Raw genomic sequence first — 22,716 nt, forward strand, 5'->3', positions numbered from 1 at the left:
TTTCATTTTTCAAACTGTTTGTTCTCACTAAATATTATCGCCCAGTATTATATTTGAAGAAATTAAATATTGAAGAATCTGCATAATGTATGTATGTTTCTCGCATTGTGATAAAACAACGGTGCTTAAAGCCATCCAATTATGAATGACGTAATCCTACTGCGAATATGGGCATTAGGAAACCCAAATTTGAAATTTGGAATTTGTTTTATTATCGATTTCATATTTTGTAAAACTTTTTGATGAATAAACTCAAGGATTTCAAAGCGAGCAATGGCAACGTTGTACAGAATCATTTTTATCTCCAGCGCGGGAGACTGTATCCGAAATTCTAAAGGGATATGCTTATTTTAAAACTATTTTGTGATATTGCTCTTGAACTGAATTTTATGGTTTAAGCGCGAAGAACATATTTAATAAACAAAGGTAACACACAAAAGGTTAAAAAAAAAGTCCCTTTGGTCGCAATGTAAAATCTGAAAGCTTCAGACTTTTTAGTCTACAGGGGCTTTGTGCCTGAAGGACTATTGTTTTCGTTTTGCGATTTTGCGTTGGTTTTGGTTAACAAACTCAGCGATTTCAAAGCGAGCAGTGGCAACACTGTGCGAAAAAGAGAAAAAAATATGCTCTTTTTAAATTACTTTTATGATATTGCTGTTGAATTGTTAAGTGCGAAGAACATGGTATTTAATAAATAAAGATAACACACAAAATGTTAAAATTTTTTTTTTGGCTCATTTGGTCGTAATTTAAAATCTGAAACCCTTCAGATTATCTTTTATCTTTATTTTGTTTTAAATTAGTTTTAAAATTTAATATGTGGTCATCATCTGTTCATCATTTTGCAAAACTAAACAATTTTTTGATGGAAAATGAATTGAATTTAGACGGCAGCGTTAAATATTATACAAAGGAGTTTTTGTTTTCAGTCTTAGAAAGCTATAAAAGAATATTTTCCTACACAATTATAAACATTTAAATGCCCTTCAGAACAACTTACTTAAGTGAAAAATCTTTCATAAATTATGTGGCAACAAAAGTAAAATATAGAAAAGAAAGAAATGCAGGGTATGAAATACGAGTGCTGAATAACATTAATAGGGCTAGACATTGGACAGTTTGTATAAAAAAATGCAAGCACACCCTCATCCCTAAATATAGCGCAAGGCTAAACGACACCTGGAGAACGAGCTAATGCTATTAATCAGTAAGTTACATTAATTTTACGTTAAAATTTTTAATAAAAGTTACAAATCTTCTCTTTAATTGTCTTTAACTAAAATACATTGATCTACTTACAGATCAATCTTGATACCAAATTATTGTTTTAGGATATATTTTTTAATGTCTTACAGGGGTTCCCGAAAAAACGTTATAAGGGTTCCGTGAGCTGACAAAGTTTAATGAACACTGTTCTATACCATGACAAATTTGATGTTCTATAAGTACATAAAATTTCTAGGAAATATTGACGGTAAAAGAAAATCTAATAAAAGGTATAATATAAACTTTGCTTTTAATGTTTTTCTTTCCTTCTTCTTTGTCGTTATTATTATTGTTGTAGAAATGTGAAATTTTTACTTTATTACCATTTAATTATTATTTTACTTTATTACCATTTAATTATTATAACCATTTAATGTCTCAATAATTAGCTCAGAATGGTAACAAAGGACAAATCTGTAGCCTAGAAAAATATGTAAATATTTTTAATTAAATGTGTTATTTTAAGTTACGTGTAAAAATGTAGCCAAAGGTTAATAATGATGACAGTTTTATTTTGTTCATATTTTTTCTGGTATTCCAAGAAAAAATATTCTGTGTAAACTATAAAGTCATGAAAAATTTAAATGTAAATTAATGTAAAGTTTTAATGCTTGTGTTAATTTTAGCTCAACAATGACTGCATAAAAAATCAACTTGGATTTTGTTGAGTGTAACTGCTTGAAATACATGTCCGGCTACTTAGAAGAAGAAAAAGAAAAAAAAAAAAAAATCAGCTTAGCCGCGAAATTGGGTATTAAGCAGAGAAATCAATAAACTTTTTACATATTCTTTTCCATCCTGATATGTAGTCTAAATGTGAATGTGATAAAAATAAAAGCAAGACGTAAAATAACAAAAATATTTATAAGCAATTTATAAGCAGTTTTTCTAAACAATTGAAGGTATCGAATTTAGCCTGTAGATGGCGCTGTATAAATTCGCGGCTGCGCAGAGCTGTCTGCATTTTACCAGGTGTGTTGGAGGCGAAACAGTAAGCTTTCAAACTTGGAACAAGCAGGATCGGATTAATATCGCGTGGGGACCATGTCTTCCGATAAAGGTAGGCTTACATTTGTTTACATTTTTTTATTTCCACTCATGTGACCGGTTGCGCGTTGGGTCAAAGCATTTATTGTTCCTTTTTCCATTGTCAAAAATGGGGCCGAATTTCCCGGAATTTTGTTAGTAGCTGGAAGAAATTTCAGGAATATGATACCAATTTTATAACTGTATTCATAATATGAACTCTGAAAGCATATTTCTTTTTGATCTTTTAAATTCACTCATATTATTATTTTAAAAAAATCTCTTTACTAGAAAAGATATCATTAATAAGCAGAAATGTTTTCTTATCTGTAATAAGTTGTTTTGACATACTTATGGCACATTTTATTCTTTTTGGGAAAATGACGCTTAGTTTATCAATTATAATCTGTTTTTCCAGGACATTTATTTTAATTTTATTTCCCAAGCACGTACATGTAGCAAATACACAGTAATAAAGTATAACAGTATCAAAAGCCACCTTCGTTTATCTTAAAAATGGTCAGAGTAAAGCTGTTAATTAGAATGTTGATGCTAAAATAAGTTAAATATTAAGTGGAAACTGTCGAAACTCATAATTTAACAATGTCTCTTTTTTGTTAATTATATAATAATGCAAGTAACTCTAAAGATGTTTCTTATTCTTCTTTCTCTGGTTAAAAATACACAGGAAAGAAAAAGAATCCGTATAATAATTAGATATCATCACGAAAAAGGAAAAGTTATGTTAATAAATACTGTTAGTGTTTTCAGACAGTATAACCTGAATTTAGTTTCGTAAATAAAATCGCTATTCAAAATAATTGACAGTTTCGTTTTACGCTGATGGTTTGTGATAGTAATTTTCAGTCGTTTCATAAAGCATAAAATGTTTCTTAGAAAGGTTCTGACCTCTTTCATTGGTAGTTGACTATGTACTAATCCCATTATGCATATTAAGACTAACCGAAACTGTACGAAGTAGTTAAAAATAAAAATACAATAAATTAATTAAATATGACCGAAACACGATAAGTGATTATTGGAATTATTGAACGTAAACGGAATATGAGCCAATCCGAAAGGGCAATTTGCCGAGAAGGGTTATTAATTTCGTTTTGGCATTTTGCGTTGTCCACTATGAAATGGGGTTTCAATTTTCAAATTTTTGACGCCAAATATTAGAACCTTGCACTATATTTAAAGAAATTAAATAATGAAGAATCTGCATGAATTTATGTATGTTTCTGGCATTGTGAAAAAACAATATGTAGAGTCATGACATTTTGAATAACATAGACCTCCACCCGAATATGGCCGTCTGGAAGCCCAAATTTGGAATTTGTTTTATTATTTATTTCATATTTTGTAAAATTTAAACGAATTTTTGATTGCGAAACTCAACGATTTCAAAGCGAGCAAAGGCAACACTGTGCGGGGGGGGGGGAGGATTATCTCCAGCGCGCGGAACTGTGTATCGGAAATTCTAAAGATATGCTCATTTTAAAATTATTTTGCAATATTGCTGCTGAATTGAATTTTATGGTTTAAGTGCGAAGAACATGATATTTAATAAATAAAGGTAACACACAAAACGTTAAAGAAACGCCTCTTTGGACGTAATATAAAATCTGAAACCTTTCAGATTTTTTTTTTATTACTTTGATTTATAATTGTACATATACACATTTTGACGATATGCTGTAGGAATTAACGGAAAAAAATATAGGAATAGATATGTTTTAATTAAGAGCTGGAATATAAGAATCCATTTCTAGCATACAGTTTCTTTAAATTATTAACCATAATGACGTTTAGATTAATATCGTCTAGAGATTTGGATAACTCACTCTGTGATTGCAAATTTAAAAGTTTTTTTTTTTTTCAAGCAAACGTTTATGTAAAGCATGAGTGAGACTATTGAGAATGTAAAATATTTAAAGAAGTAAAGTAATTTTCTCTGTTTCAATGATTTTGAAAACAAACAACAATATGAAAGAATTCGATAAGCCACAGTTTTTGAGAATTTCTCATAATGATAACATCATATGTTTCTCTTACCATAGATGCGAGAATTTTTGTTTGTGCGATGACTTTTCCTCCGAAATGATAATGTGATCGATGTCACGAACGAAAAAAAAAAAGATGCTTTGTAATATTATTTCTTTATTTGTGAAAAAATTAGTTATAAAATTAATAATGAATTCAAATTTTAAAAGTTTTTTTTTGGATTATTATTTCCATATGTTACATTCAATTATAATTCATATGCTTGAAAAAGCAAGATAGTGTCATAGAAGGTTTTTTTTCTAAAATTTTTAAACTATCCTTTTTATTTTATTAACTCAAAAGGGGTTATAATAGTCTAGACGTGAAATTTTCTGTTGGTTAACTATATACGGCGTGTCACTTTTCAAATTGTTTCCACCAAATGTTATCACCCTGTATTATTTTGATGTATGCTCGTTGCGTTGTGAAAAAACGACGATACCTAGAGCCATCCGATTTTGAATAACTTAGCCCTCTACCCGAACATGTGCACCTGGAATCCCAAATTTGGAATTTCTTTTGTAGTTTATTTCATGAATGAATTTTTGGATTAAATAAAGCAATTTTATCTTCAGCATGCGAGACTCTTGTCATTCAAAAAAAATGTTTGTAGGGAATATAAAAATATGCATGGCAACGTCTAACATGCAATCGGTAGTTCTAAAGATATGCTGTTTGAAATATTCTGCGATTTTCTTTTGAACTGAATTTTTATATCGTGTAAGTGGTAAGAGCGTGATATTTAATAAATAAAATTAACACATAAAAAGTTAATTAAAAAAATCTGATGTGTGCACCACATGACTTCCTTGTACAGAATATTTAATTATACCCATTTTTTTCTTGCATTTCATTTAAACTTATTGGATTGAATTAAATCTACTTCGTCGATAGCGCATAAACCACAATAGAATAATTGCGCTCTTTAAAATTCAGAATGCACAAAATTTATATCATCTTAAGAACGCTGTCACATGTTCTATTCAAATATTATAATAAATCTAAAACGATGCATAAAAGAAATTAAGCAAAGAACAACGACAAAAAAGAAACAGTTTTTCACAGACGATTCAACATTTCCCATTCAATTAATTCAGTTCTCACTTCGCGACAAGGCATTAAAACTCAAGATGTCTGTATTGAAAATTAGGAAGTGAATCTTAAACACTTATTTCCTCCAATAAATTCCAGAATGGATTAAGCGTGATTTAATTCGCAATAATAAATGAAGGCGTTATCTTTGTTGTTGCGAAGCTAAGTTTCTCTGGATTGGCCACAAATCCACTATCCTACTGTTTCAAAGGTAAAGAAGCCAATGGCGGCCATCAAAAAAATTATTTGGCTTAGCGGCACTTAAATAATTTTTAAATTGTTCATAATTATAAAAAATATTGCATACAGATTTACTAAAAACCTTAACCGGAAGATAAAAACAACATAACTCAATCATTTTTAAAGCAAAAAATGTACAATTTACAAACATATAAGAGTAAAGAAACTGAGATCACTGAGCCGGGTAACAGAGTGGATATATATATAAATATATTTATATACGTTTGGTGCAACCGATTGCAACCAAAATACGAGGTGCACATCTACATGTTATAGCAGTCCTATATACCAAATTTCAACGTTCTGAGGCTACTCGTTTTGAGTTATGCGAGATACGTACGTACATACGTTCGTACAGACGCCACAAAAAATTATCTTCAGAATTAATTTTAAAGCAGTTTTATAATTTTTTTTGGAGGAAACGAGTCTTTTATTCTGTTCTTACGTACAGATATCACGCAAAAACATCGTTAAATTGCATTCGATAGCGGTCAAAATGAATATTTTCGTTGAAATATGCTGCCGGAAACTTTTCGCGATTATAATACTTCCTTTCTATTTCGTACAAGGAAGTAAAAAGAAAAAAAAATGCTGGCAATCTTACTAAGTAAACTGAATATTTATGTGGCGAATTTCAGAAAACACTCAAGAAAATGTAAAAATGGTATGCTAACACTTAACACTACATCGGGCGTTCTAAACATACGCTGCGATGCATCTTCTAAAAATTTTTTGATTTTGTTGTTGTACTGCATGCGGCGAAGTTCGAAGAAGTTTAATGAGCTGAAAAAGAAAAAGTTAGCATGAGTGAGTGTAAGAGCAGGCTGGTAGATTGCGAGCTCAGAAAGAACATAAAAAGCCTTAACAAATCCTTTTGGGCGACTGTTAAAATCTGAAACGTTTCAATTTTTTTTTTTTTTGATGATTATACTAAAATAAAAATCTTTATTTGTTACGGTTCATCAATGTAGGATGTGAAAATTGGATTAAGGGGACGAATCTGGACCTCTCGAATACGCGCCGAGTGTGCTACCATTACACCACGAAGGCATGCAGAAAGGAGGGAGAAAATACCTTATAACAACTCTAGTCGGCCATAGCTTTTGGGATGACAGTATGGCGTCTGCTGACTACTCTAGTTTTGGTCAAAATAATAGCGCACCAAAAATAAAGGAGTTATTTGTTTTCACCATTGTGTTTATCAAGCACGGAATTAACTTGCTGTACATCATTAAGCTTTTCAAAGCAGGAAACATGAAAATACTGCAATGTCCTCGCCAGGATTCATATTTCGGACCACCTGATGAATTTCGCCTCACATGCTTTCAATTACATAACGAAGGCAAGCCGTAAAGGAAGAAGAGAATTCCTTACACTCTTCCTCACTTAAAGGACAGCTGGTGAGGAGGCTATTCACTTACCAAATCTTGGTGGTGATAAATTATCATTCGCCACATTTTAGTTCGAACGCTACTTGTAAAACCATTTAGTACTTAGAGCCAGGAAGTATGAAGAATCAACGATACCCTTGCCGAGATTTGAACCCCCGGACCTCCTAGTGCTATCCGGATGGGTTGCCAATTAAGGCACGCGATAAAAAAAGGAGAAAATACCTCACAAATTACCTCAGCAATGTGACGGGGTGGCAGATCTGACAGCAGATATTGTAAGTGAAATGATAAGAAGCAATAAGTCGTAGTAGCTGTAAGATAGTAAATCTACGTATATTATAGCTTATAGTTAAAAATATAAATTTTTATGGTACTTTTCCGTTTCGCCGGCGCAAATCTCGCCAAGCAGACTTTATTGGCGACAACATACAGTATACACATAAAAAATATTTAAAAAAATGTTAGTTTTAAGAATTCTTTTTTTAAAGGCATAAACATTTTAATATCGCTTAAAATTTTATAAAAAACCGATAAATAAAGACAACAAATTTGTAAAAAGACATTAATTTAAGAATTTACTACGCTTTCATGGTTCAGCATCCTGATTCGCCGGTTCATATCAGGTGACCCCAAGCGATCTCATCTCACGTAAACTACTCTCTACAAAAATCTAATGCTCTCAGTAATTATCTACATTAATTTCAAGTTAAATCTTAATTTGGAACACAAGTTTAAATGCAAGAAATATTTCAATTCGTACGAATAGCTTACTCAGAAATTATGTAAAACTGCAGTACTTTACTTCGCTAATGCATTCTCATTAGAATTGATGAATTTAACTCTTGACTTTACCTTTTCTATATTTTCGGCTTCGGGTAAGCGCTGTGATTGCATCCTAATTGACTTAATTATCGAAAATGGCCTTGGACATAAAACTGAACTATCTGATAAAAATTCTATGTAATTATATGTCAGTATTGAAAGAAACATTCAATCTGATAAGAAAAAGCTGCGACTTGTTTTGAAAATGAGGCGTAAAAGGTTACCAGCGAGAATATTCCGTTTGGCATCGGTTGCACCATTATTAGCGACTTTATCGCTTGCGCCGGCAAAACGGAAAAGTACCATTTTTATTCATAATATACGTAGATTTACTAAGCAAATAATAATATACGTAGATTAATCTACATATATTATGAATGGATATGCAAGCAATATCTCCAGAGCGCGAGACTGTGTATGGGAAATTTTAAAGATATACGTATATTATTATTTTACTACGTATAAATAATAATATACGTATATTAGTAGCTTAGATTTACTAAGCAAAACAGAACAGCAGTTGAGCGTAATAACAACTGATCCAAAAATAATGCAACTCGTTAAAATAACAATCAATTCAAAATGTTGCCTAGATAGGAAACATAGTAAGGAAGGGCAGTTACAGATCATAGAATAAACATTGTGTACCAAATGAGTTATATATACAAGTATAATATGCTATGTAATATAAAAATACCATACGACCTTTTCATACGAGCGGAATAAGTTTGTTAAACTGGTTGCCAAAAAGCGAAAAATTTAAAACTGAGGCAGAAATTTCAAGAATTTGTATTTATTTTTAGTCCAAAGAGGCAATTTGGCCTGAAGGACGCGATAAAAAAGGAGATTCGTTTTCGTTTTGGCAGTTTGCATTGAAACCTTTAAAAGGCTGTATCATTTTTCAAACTGTTGCCACCAAATATCATCGCTCTGTATTATATTTGAAGAAATTAAATAATGAGAAATCTGCATAAATGTGTATAAGTTTCTCGCATTGTGATAAAACAACGGTACCTGGAGCCATCCAATTTTGAATGACGTAATCCTACTGCGAATAGGGGCATCTGGAAACCCAAATTTGGATTTTGTTTTATTATCGATTTCATATTTTGTAAAACTTTAACGAATTTTTGATTAACAAACTTAAGGATTTTAAAGCGAGCCATAGCAACGTTGTACAGGGAAAAAAAAAAAAAAAAAAAATTATCTCCAGCTCGTGAGATTGTTTATCGGTAATCCTAATGATATGCTCAATTTAAAATTATTTTGAGATATCGCTGTTGAACTGAATTTTATGGTTTAAGTGCGAAGAACGTGATATTTAGTAAATAAATGTAACACGCAAAATGTTAAAAAATGCCTCTTTGGACGTAATTTAAAATCTGAAACCTTTCAGATTTTCTTATATATATATATATATATATTGCACTTATATTTACGAAGAGCGTATAAGGTATTTTCTCCCTCCTTTCTGCATGCCATCGTGGTATAGCGGTAGCACACTCGGCGTGTATTCGAGAGGTCTAGGTTCGAGACCTGGAGATGGCATTGCTTATTTTTCACGTTTCCTCCACCTAAAAAGTCCTAATGCCTGTAATTAGTTTCATTCAGGATCTTCAGTTTGTGCCAGAAAAGGCAGAAATCACTGTTATAAGGGTGCAGATTTTCTTATGTGAGAGATGTCTTGCTAGAAATATGAATCACGGTAAATCCTGTGCGTACCAGGTTGTGCATAGTAACAAATCATGAGCTCCTCTGCCGGGGTCCTTAACGTTCCATCTCTCTTATCATTTGCTAGGAGAAGCTGATCGGGGCTTTTTTTACTGCTATGGGGCAGTAATTAAAGTAGTATTGCTAGTAAGCAAGATTGTTATTGTCAAGAGCTGACAATCGGAAATGCCAAGTGGATGGAATATCTGATTTTGTATCTCTTTTTCCTTGCCATTTATCTCTGGAAGGAGTTTTCATACCAAATTATTTGAAGCACTGTACATGAGTATGATAGTTACAGATGTTCATAGCATATCCAGCATTTGAACTTCCTTTTCTTTGGAAGATCTAAAATAAAAATTTCTTTCACGTATTTTAAAGTAACCAAAATTGACATTCTTATAAATTATTACAGTTTTTATATAATAGATATTACGTAGTGATATCTATTTCTGTGTTTCTTGATCACTAAAAGTACTTAAATCTGTTTAATTTTCCCCTGTGTTTGAAAATGATTTCTGATAACTTATTATGAAAATCAGACTAAACAGCAACCTTCTATTAATTTTAACTTATTATGAAAATTAGACTAAACAGAAACCTTCTATTAATTTCATTTTGGCATTTTTTTTTCTGGTTCACTATAAACAGCGTTTCACTTTTCAAATTGTTGCCACCAAATATTAGATCCTTGCATTATATTTAAATAAATTAAGTACTGAAGAATCTACATGAATGTATGTATGTTTCTCGCACTGTGAAAAAAGAACGGTACCTCCGTCCGATTTTGAATGACGTAATCCTCCACCGAATAGGGGCATCTGGAAGCCCTAATTTGGAATTTAGAATTTATTTCATTATCGACTTCACATTTTGTAACATTTTAGAGAATTTTTGAATAGCAAACTCAGCAATTTCAAAGCGAGCAGTGGCAACACTGTGCGAAAAAGGGGAAAAATTTACTCTTTTTAAATTACTTTATGATATTGTTGTTGAATTGAATTTTATGGTTTAAGTGCGAAAACCATGATATTTAATAAATAAAGGCAGCACACAGAACGTTAAAAAAAAGCCCCTTTGGGCGAAATATAAAATCTGAAGACTTTCAGATTGTATTGTTATGGATTTCACATTGGCTTGTTTCTCTTCTAAGTTAAAAAGTTTCATCATTTCACTTTTATATACTTCATCTAACATATCTTTTTATTTGCATATAAATATTATTGTGTTCTCAGTAGCGGAAACATTCACCTGACCATATTCACAAATCTTATATTAGTTAACAACAATGAAGTGTCGAAAATTTTACACAGCTGGGACACTGCGTGCACTGTTCCCAAATATACAAGCACATTCAGCTGTATAAATATATTACTTATTTGACGCAGAAATAGGGAAAATGAAACACTGAATTATTGTTTGCTCATTGCTTGAAAGCCACTTGTGTTTTGAAACCACGTAAATTTTTCCAGGATAAGCATTTCTCATGATGAGAAATTAATACTTTTTCCAATGTATTTTCTTTTTTGCAATATTGGACAAACAACTATTTAAAATTTATAACAAGCACTTAAACTATTTTGCCTAAAACTGTTAGCTGGGTTTTGTTAGAAGAAATTTAAAATGCTTGCAAGGAAAATGTAGTACCAGGAAGTTATCTTTAAACCCAGACGAAACTTGATTCTCAGATAAAGGAATTAAATTTTAAACAACTACGGGCACATGATGGCTGAAAATGCAAAAGATTTAGTAAATGTTGCCTACGGTGTTGAGTTATACATTTTTTACGAGGCGTGGCAATGGATCAGCTAGAGCTCGAATACTGTTTTAGGTTAATGTGGGAGATTAGTCGTATTCTAAGAATGACATTATATGCATCGAACTGTGCGTTGTGATATTTGTTGACAATCTGCAGACTCGCTATCATGATTCATATTTCTCTTTTTTTATATAGTGTTACTAAATGTACAGGCGCGGTAAGATAGCTTTCCCGCAAAGCAAGTTTAGGGTTGCCATAAAATAGTAAGGGAAGGCAGTGTTGCCACATTTGGCGAGAAATCGCCCATTTGGCGACAAAATTGGCGATACGCCATGAACGGATGGAGAACCTTCTGGAACGAATTCTTACCGGTTTAGCCCAGAATGTTCTCGAACACAAGACTAAAACTATATAAACCCTGCTGGTACGCGGAGAGACAGTGCGATATAGTTAGTCTCGAGTTAGTCAGTCCGTGCGGAGTCGATCGAGTTGGCAGCAGGGAAGCGAGTGCCGAGTGGGTCGTCGAGTGCACCGAGAAAGTCTCGTAGTGTATCGCGGTTGGTGCATCGTCGAGAGATCGTGCTGAGCTCCGGGAACGACTGAACCGAAGAGTCGGGAGCTGTGCTCTGTGTGTCGTCGAGTGCATCGCGAGTTGTAGTGTGGAGAGTTTTGAGAGTACGTGGAGTTCCGAGAACGACCGAGCAGAGTCAGTAGTTGTACTCTGGTGCTTTGCAGTGAAGCTGTCTCCACCGTTATAGCCTAACCCGAAGGCTGTGGCGCTGATTGTTCCAGCGAGTTTATAGTAGATCTTTGACGACTGTAAAACGTGACTTTGGAGCTGTCCTAATTAATACCGGCCAATAAAGTGTGTTTCGATATTCCCTCTAGTACTGTCGTCGTTATTCACTGCAAATCCACAGGAACCCCGTACAAACGTAAAGGAAGGGGGGGGGATACTTAATAATATATAGCACTTTCAGAGTTTCCTCAGAGTTCTTGCGTGTTGTTCAATATCTGCTGTATCAGCGATGGCAACGGCAATCAGCTGTACTTAATTCCAATATTTACACCGTTAATAAAATCCTCTTTTTGATAAGACTTTCGTCAAACGGGTTTTGCAGACATTTTCTTTGTTTAGTTTTCGTCTCTTTACATAAATACTGCACAAATAATCACTTTGCATGGTTTTGAGTAACTCTCAAAAGTTAACAGATTGGCTTTGCTCCTTTTATCAAATTTTCAAATGACATCATTGATCGGCATTTGAAGCTGAAACATTTTGCATAATCTGTTTGTTTGCACCTGTCATAAAATGTGCTTAGTGCTGCTTCAAAATTTTCGTGGCATTGCATTCTCTTTGTGCACCCCTCTGAGTCCTCGCGCGACGTGGGGTAGGGAGTTACCTTCATAAATTTAGTTTATTCTTCCAGTTGGCCGTGGATAGGGTCGGTAACGCATGAGTTACCCGCCCTGCTTATGCGGCTAATCGTGTCCGAGCGCCCTCCTCCTGAGCTGGTCACTCACTCTTGTCTTGGGAGTGGTAAATATGGGAGAGATTAGCTGCCTTTAGGCTTCGTTCAGACGGCGACTTAAATGTCACAGAGTCACAAGGAATAAAATGCGGGAGTTCGGTTCACACCTGTGACACATGGTCTAAGCCGCACCCAATTAAAGAAGATGAATTTGAGCATACGTTGGTGTGTTTTTCCCACTCTGTTTTTCCATTCAGGTTTCGCGCGTTCGCTCTGATTGGTCGACCCTTATCCCAAGTCGGCATAAAGTTTAAAACTTCGAATTTTGTGCCAAGAGCCCTAAACCAGATTTTGTGATGTAGCACACTGGTTGCCTGGCAACGCAGCTCACTTATGCTCTTTATACCGTCGTCTGAAAGCAGCTTTATACAGTACTAGAAGCAACTCGCTGTTTCACCTGTAACGATCTTCTCGCTCTTTAGCAAAGTTTCTGTCTTATATAGTTGATTTTTCATTTTGATGGTGTCGTGGTAATTGTAAATCTATTACAAAGGTACTCCGTAAGCAAAAAGCTTTTCCTTTGTCCGTTCTGTTTGGTGTCAGTTCAGGCGCAGCAGGAACTCGTAATGGTACTATCAAGTCTGAATCGGGCTGTGTGATCGCTAAGTGATTTTTAAATGATCTCTGGTGTCAGAGTATTCAATGCTATATGGCATTTACTGTCAGGTCGGAAGCTCTGGTATTGGTTCACTGTCTTGTGGAATAGTATACAGAGAGTTTAGAAATGTCCTTTATTAATACAATAATCACCTAATCGTTAGTGAAATCTATTGCCATCGTAAATCATAGAACAATTCTATCTGCCAGAATGTTAGATGTTTGGGATGTTCTTTTCGGTCCGGTGTATTCGGACCGGAAATTAAAAACGTGAAAATTTCTCTAAATTAAAAACTTTTTAAAAAATTAAAAACTTGTTTTACATTTCTTTGCAAAAGCATGCAATATTCAATACACAGTTACACATTTTTCGGCAGTAGCAAACTTTGTTAAGTGTATTTTTAATTAATAGAGTAATTTATTTTTAATTAATACTGTAATTTATTTATTAACAAGTGTATTTTTAAAATCATTATGATATTTTCTGGTAAGTGCAAATTTTATTGATGTTTATATTTTCATTAAAGTACTATGCTAGCTGGAATTTACGAAAGACTATAGGGAATCTTGGCGAAATTAAAAAATTGTAATTTGAGAATTCCAAGTTGTTGTGTAACTAATATATCAAAGGGTAGTTTACTATGTAAAATTTAAAATTAAAAAAGGCTAAAAAAATGAAAGAAAGATGCAAGTAATTCAATGCAATTACATAATGTGTAACATATGTGCATAATGCATTAGAAACTTTTTTTATAAGTAAAGCTGCAAATATTCTAATATGGGTAAAAATTAAATTAAAAATTAAATGTTTTTTAAATTACATCAGTTAGGCACAGTAATTAAAAATGTATAATAAGTATTTAAATTATTAAAACGTGATCATATTGCTTGCAAATCGCTTTTTGTTAATAAATAATAAACTGATTAAATTTGAAAAATGAATTAAGCATCTATTACTGTGCTAAATGGATAAACGGAAAAACTCGGAGAATTGAATGTGCATGAAGGAATACGAAAAATAAATTGTAGATTTTATGTATTGTTCAACGTCAACACTTGCCAAGGTGTGTGAAGGTTAAATACTGCTTCAGAACCTTTTTCACTTTTCCTTCGTCTTGTTCTCAAGCATGATCGAGTTTACGGATTTTCTTTTCCCAAAGCATGATTTAGATGTTAGCTAAAAATAATATGCTTTCTTCGAAGTGAAATAATGAAGAACAATAAATAACGAGTAATTTAGATTAAATAAAATATTAAGAAGTATATAAATAATAATCGTAGTCATGGCAAATAACAATAAATAAAGAATTAAAGAAAGTAGCAAGAGTAAAATATAAAATGACATGCAATTTAAAATCCAGGTTTAAGGAATGTCGTCGGCTCAAATTGCCGATATATAAAGTTATATAAATTTTGTTATCGTCGTTGCATCACTAGATCTTGAGCTGTTTGACATATTCACAAATGCCTGTGACGTTCGCTTATTATCAAAAATGCGCAATGAATTACTCTGTAGGGTTTAAACAACATAGTTGATAGGCTAAATTCAAAGATGTCAAACTCAAATTGCACGTGAGCCGCATGCACGATCTGGAAATAACTGGGGGGCCAGAAGTTTTTAATAAAATAAAAGTAATTTAAATCTTACTATCTATATATAAAGAAGATGTAGTCTGTGTGTTGTTCGCAATTAACTCAGTTACTACTATAGCCTATCGTCACCAAACTTTCTACAACTCTTTTCTGAGTCCTAGGAAAGGTCGACGGCCACTTTTTTCCAAAAAACGAAAAAAAAAAAAAAAAAAAAAAATAGCTAAAATCAGAGATATTAATTAAAAACTCGGAAAACGCAAATTTTCGCTTTCAATTTTCCAAGTGGCAACAGTCTCGCACGCTGGAGATAAAAATCCGCTTTATTTCGAGAAGTGTTGCCACTGCTCGATTATAAATCGTAGAGTTTATTAATAAAAAGTTCCTAAGTTTTACACTAAAATAAAAATAGCATTGCCAAACATTAAATACATTATTCCCGATTCCAAAAATTCGTGGGAAGCCATTTCGACTATTCCCAACTTTATACGACTTTAATCAGCCGAGATATTAATTAAAAACTCCGAAAACACTAATTTTCGCACTCATTTTTACGAGTGGCAACAGTCTTGCGCATTGGAGATAAACATGCTTTTATTTCGAAAAGTATTACTACTGCTCACTTTCAAATCGTAGAGTTTGTTCATCAAAAATTTGTAAGTGTTACAAAATCTATATACATAAAGAAGAATGCTGGTTAGTGTGTTAGCGTTATTGATTTGTGATCAAATTATGAACAAGGTTTTGCCATCGTCGATTAATCGACTAAAATTGAATGTAGGTGAACTATTGGATGGAACTTGAGCTTTTACGATAATTAGAAAGACGAAAATCATTAAAAACTGCTAGCCTTTGTTGTTGATATAATGAGAGAGAATTAGTTTATTGTTGTATCGAAATTTTTCATGTCGGTTTCATACGCATCAGACTGAAAAATGTGTGAATATGAATCCTATTTTTTTGCATCGTTATTAACGAAAAATTACAGCGGAATCCGTTCTCTCTGTTGTTATAAAACATTACTCTCAATCGAATTTATCCGGCATCGGGTAATTACGCTAGTTGTAAATATTTATGAAAACGGAACATAAATATCATAATGGAAAAAAATCAAATTTCTATTTATTTTCGGTTTGAAATCTATGATTTGCTACTTTCAAGGAGTATTTGTTCGTTAAACTTTGTAATTCAAACATGCTGAAATCTAAATATTAAATTCTTAGACTGGCATTCCTTTCAAATAATTCTGGCATGTTTAATTAATCATCAAATAATTTGCTTAAATTTAAACTAAAGTTAAATAAATTATGAAAAATTTCGAAGTTTTCATAGAAACCTTTCTAAGTGGGACAAAACCTGAGAATAAATAACAACAGCCTAATTTCTTTCTGTTATTTATTAAATTTATCTTCGCATAAATAAAAATATATATGCTTGTATGAAAATAATTATAAACTCTCTATTCCTTACTACAGCTTGACACTTGATGGTATTAGATTCTGATAAACTCTGTAGCCTTCGAAAGAAATTGCTGAAAATTATCTTCATCACGGTTTGTAGATGTCAGTTGCGTTTTTTTCATATCAGTTTTCGACTGTGGAAAAAAGCTGTTCGTATGTAAATACATTTCCAAACAAAACGGTTATTCTTAGCGCAAAAGTTCGTAACTGAGCTTATTTATTATTTGATAAGTACGAATAAAATTAATGAAATCTGTATCTTGAGTTAATGACATTTATATATTTTCTGGCTTGTTGTTCATGCTTGTTTTTAATGGATATAAAAATAATATAAATTCGGACTTTAAATAACTAAAATCTTTAAAGTTTTCTAACACCGTATTTGCAACAAAAACATAACTGAAATGTCTCCACGGGCCGCATAAAATTGCTTTGGGGGTTACATGCGGCCTTCAAGACGTCTGTTTGACATCCCTTCCCTAGAACATAGTTCCCCTGTCTGCAAAATATGAAGTCTGCGGATTTCATTCAAGTCTGGTGATTTACAGGCAAACAGTACATTACAGAAAAAGAAAATCAAAGATGTCTCCTCATTTCGCCAATTCGAAGCGATGCCACTGGATTTCACGTATCATCTAAATTAAAGGTATATTTAAATCAATTCAAGGGCAATCTTTTTCTTTCTGACCCCACCTACATATAATACTGTCGCCTTATTCCCCTGAGACACTCTCTGCATCAGACATTTACAGAATATTATAATGAAAAATAAATTTCAACGAAAATCTGCCCGTACGGACACAATAAAGTACTCTTTTTTTTTTTTCCCGAAACGGCTTGTAAAATGGATTCAGATCAGATATTTTTTTCTAGACATCTTTTTTTCTAGAAAAAGACTGCGAAAAGACTGAAAAACATTCTGAGTTATGCGAGATACATACTTACGTACGTACGTAAGTATGTATCTCGCATAACTCAGAAACGAGTGGCTGTAGAATGTTGAAATTTTGTATATGGGACTGATGTAAAATATAGTTGTGCACCTCCCTTTTTCATTATGAATCGGCCTCACCAAACTTATAGAAATATAAATATGATACTACGATTCTTTTACTCAGCTCGGTGAGCTCAGTTTTTGTTCTTATAGTATGTTGGTAATTTGTGAATTTTTTGCTTTAAATGGATTGAATTGTGTTGTTCCTATGTTCCGGTTAAGATTTTTCTACCTTTAGTTAATCTGCATGTGATAGTTGTAGAAATCAACAGTTTAAAAGTTTACGTGGCGAGTTAAGCCTAACGAGGCCGCCATTTGTTTACATTTAAAACTTAGTTGAATAGTGAATTGTGTCAGATGGTGCTCCAATTTCTGCTGAGTGGAATCAAAAGTTTTGTGCACCAAAAAATCTGTCTTCCTGCCAGCTAGCCGAATTGCTTGTTTTTGCGTAGAAACTCTAGTTTTAATTCTAAAAATTGTTTTTCGGCTGCTTTTTAATGTATTTGGTATTTTATGGTTTTCTGTATTTTATAAATTTTAATGAAGATGTTTTGAGTTTTTATGTATGTTTGCCTTGCTGCGAAGTGAGAACTGAGTTGATTGAATAAGAAATAATCTCTAATGAAATTTGAGGGAATAGGTTTAAATAAGATGCAAGAAAAAAATGTGTGTAATTTAATAAGTCGTGCAAGTAACTCATGTGGTGTCCACATGAAAATAGTTTTAAATATTTTTAAGCTGAGTTAGTGATCGAGCTATCTGGTAAAATAAACGGGTTTTTTAATCGAATATTTTGAATGTTACAGTTATCAAATATTGTTTTTATAGATGTTTCTATGGGGTTTTGATGTTTATTCATTATACTGAAAGTTGCAAAAATATTCCAAGATCGTTTTTGTGTTATAATTATCGATATGTCATCGAATGGTCTTCTACTTTTAATATATTTCGACATCGAGATATTTTGCTGAGTTCATGGTGATATCGACAACCTCATAACGACTTTTCGACCACATTTTAAAGCTTCTTTTAAATTACACAACTTTAGAAATTATTAGCAATGTATTCAACGTCCATGAGTTGCCTGTATTTCCCACAGGCAAATAATTAAAGGCTTCATTTAAGTATTATTAAGCTGTAATTTGAAGGATCAGATCGCATTTTTATGGATGTTTTTAAATGGCTTAATTTTTAACCTGATAAGCACTCTGCTATTACAATTGAATAATCTGCTGCCATGTGCAGAATTGTAATAGTTCTGCAAAACTAGTGGCTTATATGATTGACACACTGAGATTTGCCTCACCGAAAACGTTTCTGACATGAATATATTTGTATGCGTATCTTGAAGAATTTTGTAACATCAGGCAAATGACCTCTTTTTACATGGGAAGAAAAAAGAAATTGTTATGCATAAGACTATGTTTGATGTTATCTCCCTGAAGAGTTTACCTACTTTTAGCAGAGAGTTAAAACAATTTTCGTGTCGTTTTACGAAGTATAATGTTTAGTTTTTACGCTGAAACTCTAAAAAAGAACTCAAATTTCATTTGAAGAAAGATGTCAGTAGAATTGGAGCAGTCATACATTTTTAACCACTTTTTCGTTAACTTTCTTTTTGATTGCTGAATCTCAGACATAGTTTTCTGTAAATAACATTTTCAAATGTTTAAATTAAATGTTTTCTTTTATTTTTTAAGAATAAATGTACTAATTTTGGAGACTTCGAAATGACTAGCTATGTATCAGCATGGTGGTTACAAACGTCTATTCGCTTTTTTTCAGCTAATAATAAACCCTAAAACTTCCCCCCCCCAAAAAAAAAAAAAAAAAAAAATTCAAGGGAACAAAAGCATCTGAAAATTTCCACATTTTATATTACGCTCAAAGGGGCGTTTATTTAACGTTTTGTGTGTTACCTTTATTTATTAAATGTCATGTTCTTCGCATTTGAACGATAAAATTCAGTTCAACAGCAATATCGCAAAATAATTTTTAAATGAGCATATCTTTAGAATTTCCGATAAAGGAGCCTCGCGTGCTGGAGATTTCCGTACAGCGTTGCCACTGCTCGCTTTGAAATCGTTAAGTTTGTTAATAAAAAATTCGTTAAAGTGTTACAAAATAAAACAAATTCAAAATTCGGGCTTCCAGATGCGCATATTCTGGTCTAGATGTACGTTAGTCAAAATTTGATGACTCTAGGTACCGTTTATTTTATCACCATGCGAGAAACATACATACATTCATGCAGATTCTTCATTATTTAATTTCTTTAAATAGAGAGAGCTGTAGTATTTGGTGACAACAATATAAGTGATTCGCCGTTTATAGCGAATCAACGCAAAATTCCAAATCGAAATTAATAGCCCTTCTGGGCAAATTTCCTCTTTGGGCTAAAAAAAAACCTGGTTTAAATAATCATATTACAAAAACATTTCCTGTTTAGATACCTCAAACATGTGAATGCTCAAAACCAAAAATACAGTTTTAGCGTGTCAAAGAATTGCTTTCCGAAACAAAGGAGAAAAATTAGCTCCGTAAAAGTATCGCAATAAAAGTTCAAAAAGCATTATGAACTGCAACTTGCTTCTATTCAAAATACTGATTATTTTCTTTCTCTTAGGCTTCAAGTACGTAATATGTGTTTTTCTTTGTTTCAAGAATTGTGAAGAGCAGAAGAGGGAAATGAATAAAACAGAGAGAGGGAAAAAGAACAAAAACGTATTATCGTTTGGAAATAGAGAATACCAGCGACTACGTTTTATCCAATTTATTTCTTCGCAGACAAGTAATCGGATAGATTACTCTCGAACGCAGCACAATGGAACTGACTTTATACTATCGTTGTAAAGATTTTTTATATATTTTTTGCCATTTGGATTAAGGTGCCATTTTGATTCAGTAAAGCTATTTTTAGTTCGGTCTAATTGCATGCTAGGCCATCAATTTTGATAATGACAATAGTTAACATTCTAAATTACATTATTATCCGGACTAATTTTCTTTTCTGCTTTTCAGTAGGATTTTATATGCAGGCATAATTCTTTTTATTGTATTCACATTAACTAAATGATTTGTTTTGCAAATCGACATTTTGTGGCAATCTTGCATTAAGGCAGATAATATGCGTTATTTTACCCCCCGTTATTTGTTCATTTTATTCCTGTTTCATATTTTGTTACTTTATAACCATATTCATGCCTGTACTGATATTCACATATACACTAATCTCTCAAAAGTTTTACGGCCGAAGACTTGTACTGTTGTGTGTCGATATTAATACGGTTATATACTTGTTAAAATAATATAATGAATTTACTGCAAATTTTACTTCTGTGGTCCAATCCAGAGAACATCCACAGGGATCCTGCATGAGTGCAGACCTGTGGAACAACAGAATCGTCAATTTCACCTGGCCTTATCATTTCAACTGAGCTTTTGAGACAAGTGGAAACACAGTAGAAGCACTAAAAAATAATAAAAACTAAACAATATTTTCAAAATCCAGTGTCAACAAATGAATCTAAAATAGCCTCTTTGAAACCTCAAGCATTAATAATTCATAAAGCGGGGAAAATCGCAAAAAAATATACCTCTGAAAGTTGATGGCAATAGAATTACAAACTTAAAGAGCATCAAATATCTTGGTATTATAATAGATCAGAAACTCTTATGGATTTCGCGCATCCAAAATCTAAAACTCCGAACAAATGCAATAGCTGCAGTCTCACATCGTACGCGAGGTTTCAAATGGGGCATAAATCCCCATTTAACGTAGATACTAATAAAAACGGTCATCTTCAAAATTATTACATATGGAGCGGCAATAGAGGCTCATACGATAACTGCTAGAAAAATAAAAGCACTTAGAGCGATACAAACACCTTTTTTACTGCAATTCATTAGGATCTACAGAGGGAATTAATGTAATCCTAAATGTTCTAGCGGGAATAATTTCCCTCAACAATATGGCGGAAGAAGCAGCCTGTGCTAAAGTTCTACACTTAAAACAAACTGAAAAGGCAATTGTTCATCCCAGACCAACACGAAAAAACACTTCCACAGCAAAAACGTTCGGCATCTTCTGCAAACAAAATACAATTTAACATTTAGCCAAGCAGATTCCACAAACAAAAAGCCAGTAGCACACACTGATGGTTCAAACACTGATAACGATGTGGAGCCAGATCTGATCTCCAAAAGCATCTCCAAATTCCACTACATGCAGGGGAACTTTTTGAACAACAATAGCGTTTTCCATGCCGAATTAACCGCCATACAAGCAGAAGTCTCCTGTACAACTGAATTACACTTGAGGAACATAAATGTCCTCACCGATAGCCAAGCAGCACTCCTGTATATCAAACATTCAATGAACGTCTGGCCAATAATACATTGCAGTAATTGATCTCAACTCAAAGCGATATCAATTCCACAATATGCAGGATAAGAGGACACTCCGGCCATCAGGAAAATGAGATGACGGATGAACTTGAGAAGCAAGCAGCTCAAATGCAAATAGATTCATTGTCAACATCCCTTGGCCGAGCTCTCATGTAAAGTACACATTGAAGATAATAGCACTGGAGAGCTGGCAACAAGTATGGAACTCCACGCCAGAATGAAGACAACATAATTTTTTTCAAAAAGTAGCGCAAAAGCTATCAAGTTTCAAACCGTTTCTTAACATTATTAGCATTTGTGGGGAAAGGGGATAAAATAATAAAAATAATCTCCATAAATGTTTCTAAAATTGTGATAAAACAACGGTAACTAGAGCCATCCAATTTTAAAGGACGTAATCCGACTGCGAACAGGGGCATCTGAAAACCCAAATTTGGAATTTGTTTTATTGTCGATTTCATATTTTGTAAAACTTTAACGAATTTTGATTAACAAACTCGGCGATTTCAAAGCCAGCAATAGCAACACTGTACCACTCCCCTCCAAAAAAAAAAAAAAATTATCTCCAGCTCGCGAGATTCTGTATCGGAAATTCTAAAGATATGCTCATTTTAAAATTAATTTGCGATATTGCTGTTGAACTGAATTTTATAGTTTGAGTACGTAGAACTTGATATTTAATAAATAAATGTAACACACGAAACGCTAAAAAAACGCCCTTTGGACGTAACTTAAATCTGAAACCTTTCAGATTTTTTGTTTTTATTATTATTATTAATTTCAT

The 22,716-nt window shown here is 32.8% G+C and overlaps 1 protein-coding gene across 1 annotated transcript in view; it reads left to right on the top strand.

Moving 5' to 3' along the window:
• Nucleotides 1-2,224: 2,224 nt before the first annotated feature.
• The window catches only part of LOC118206016 (low density lipoprotein receptor adapter protein 1), a 134,946-nt gene continuing 114,454 nt past the window's right edge, over nucleotides 2,225-22,716 (top strand). Inside the window, exon 1 of the mRNA XM_085812134.1 lies at nucleotides 2,225-2,326. Within this exon, the coding sequence (XP_085668260.1) occupies nucleotides 2,311-2,326 (16 nt within the window). The 5' untranslated portion in view covers nucleotides 2,225-2,310. The remainder of the gene's footprint in view (nucleotides 2,327-22,716) is intronic.

This window comes from Stegodyphus dumicola, chromosome 2, assembly GCF_044657685.1.
Source record: "Stegodyphus dumicola isolate Sdum_Otavi_A_Nest chromosome 2, ASM4465768v1".
NCBI classification, from domain to species: Eukaryota; Metazoa; Arthropoda; class Arachnida; order Araneae; family Eresidae; genus Stegodyphus; species Stegodyphus dumicola.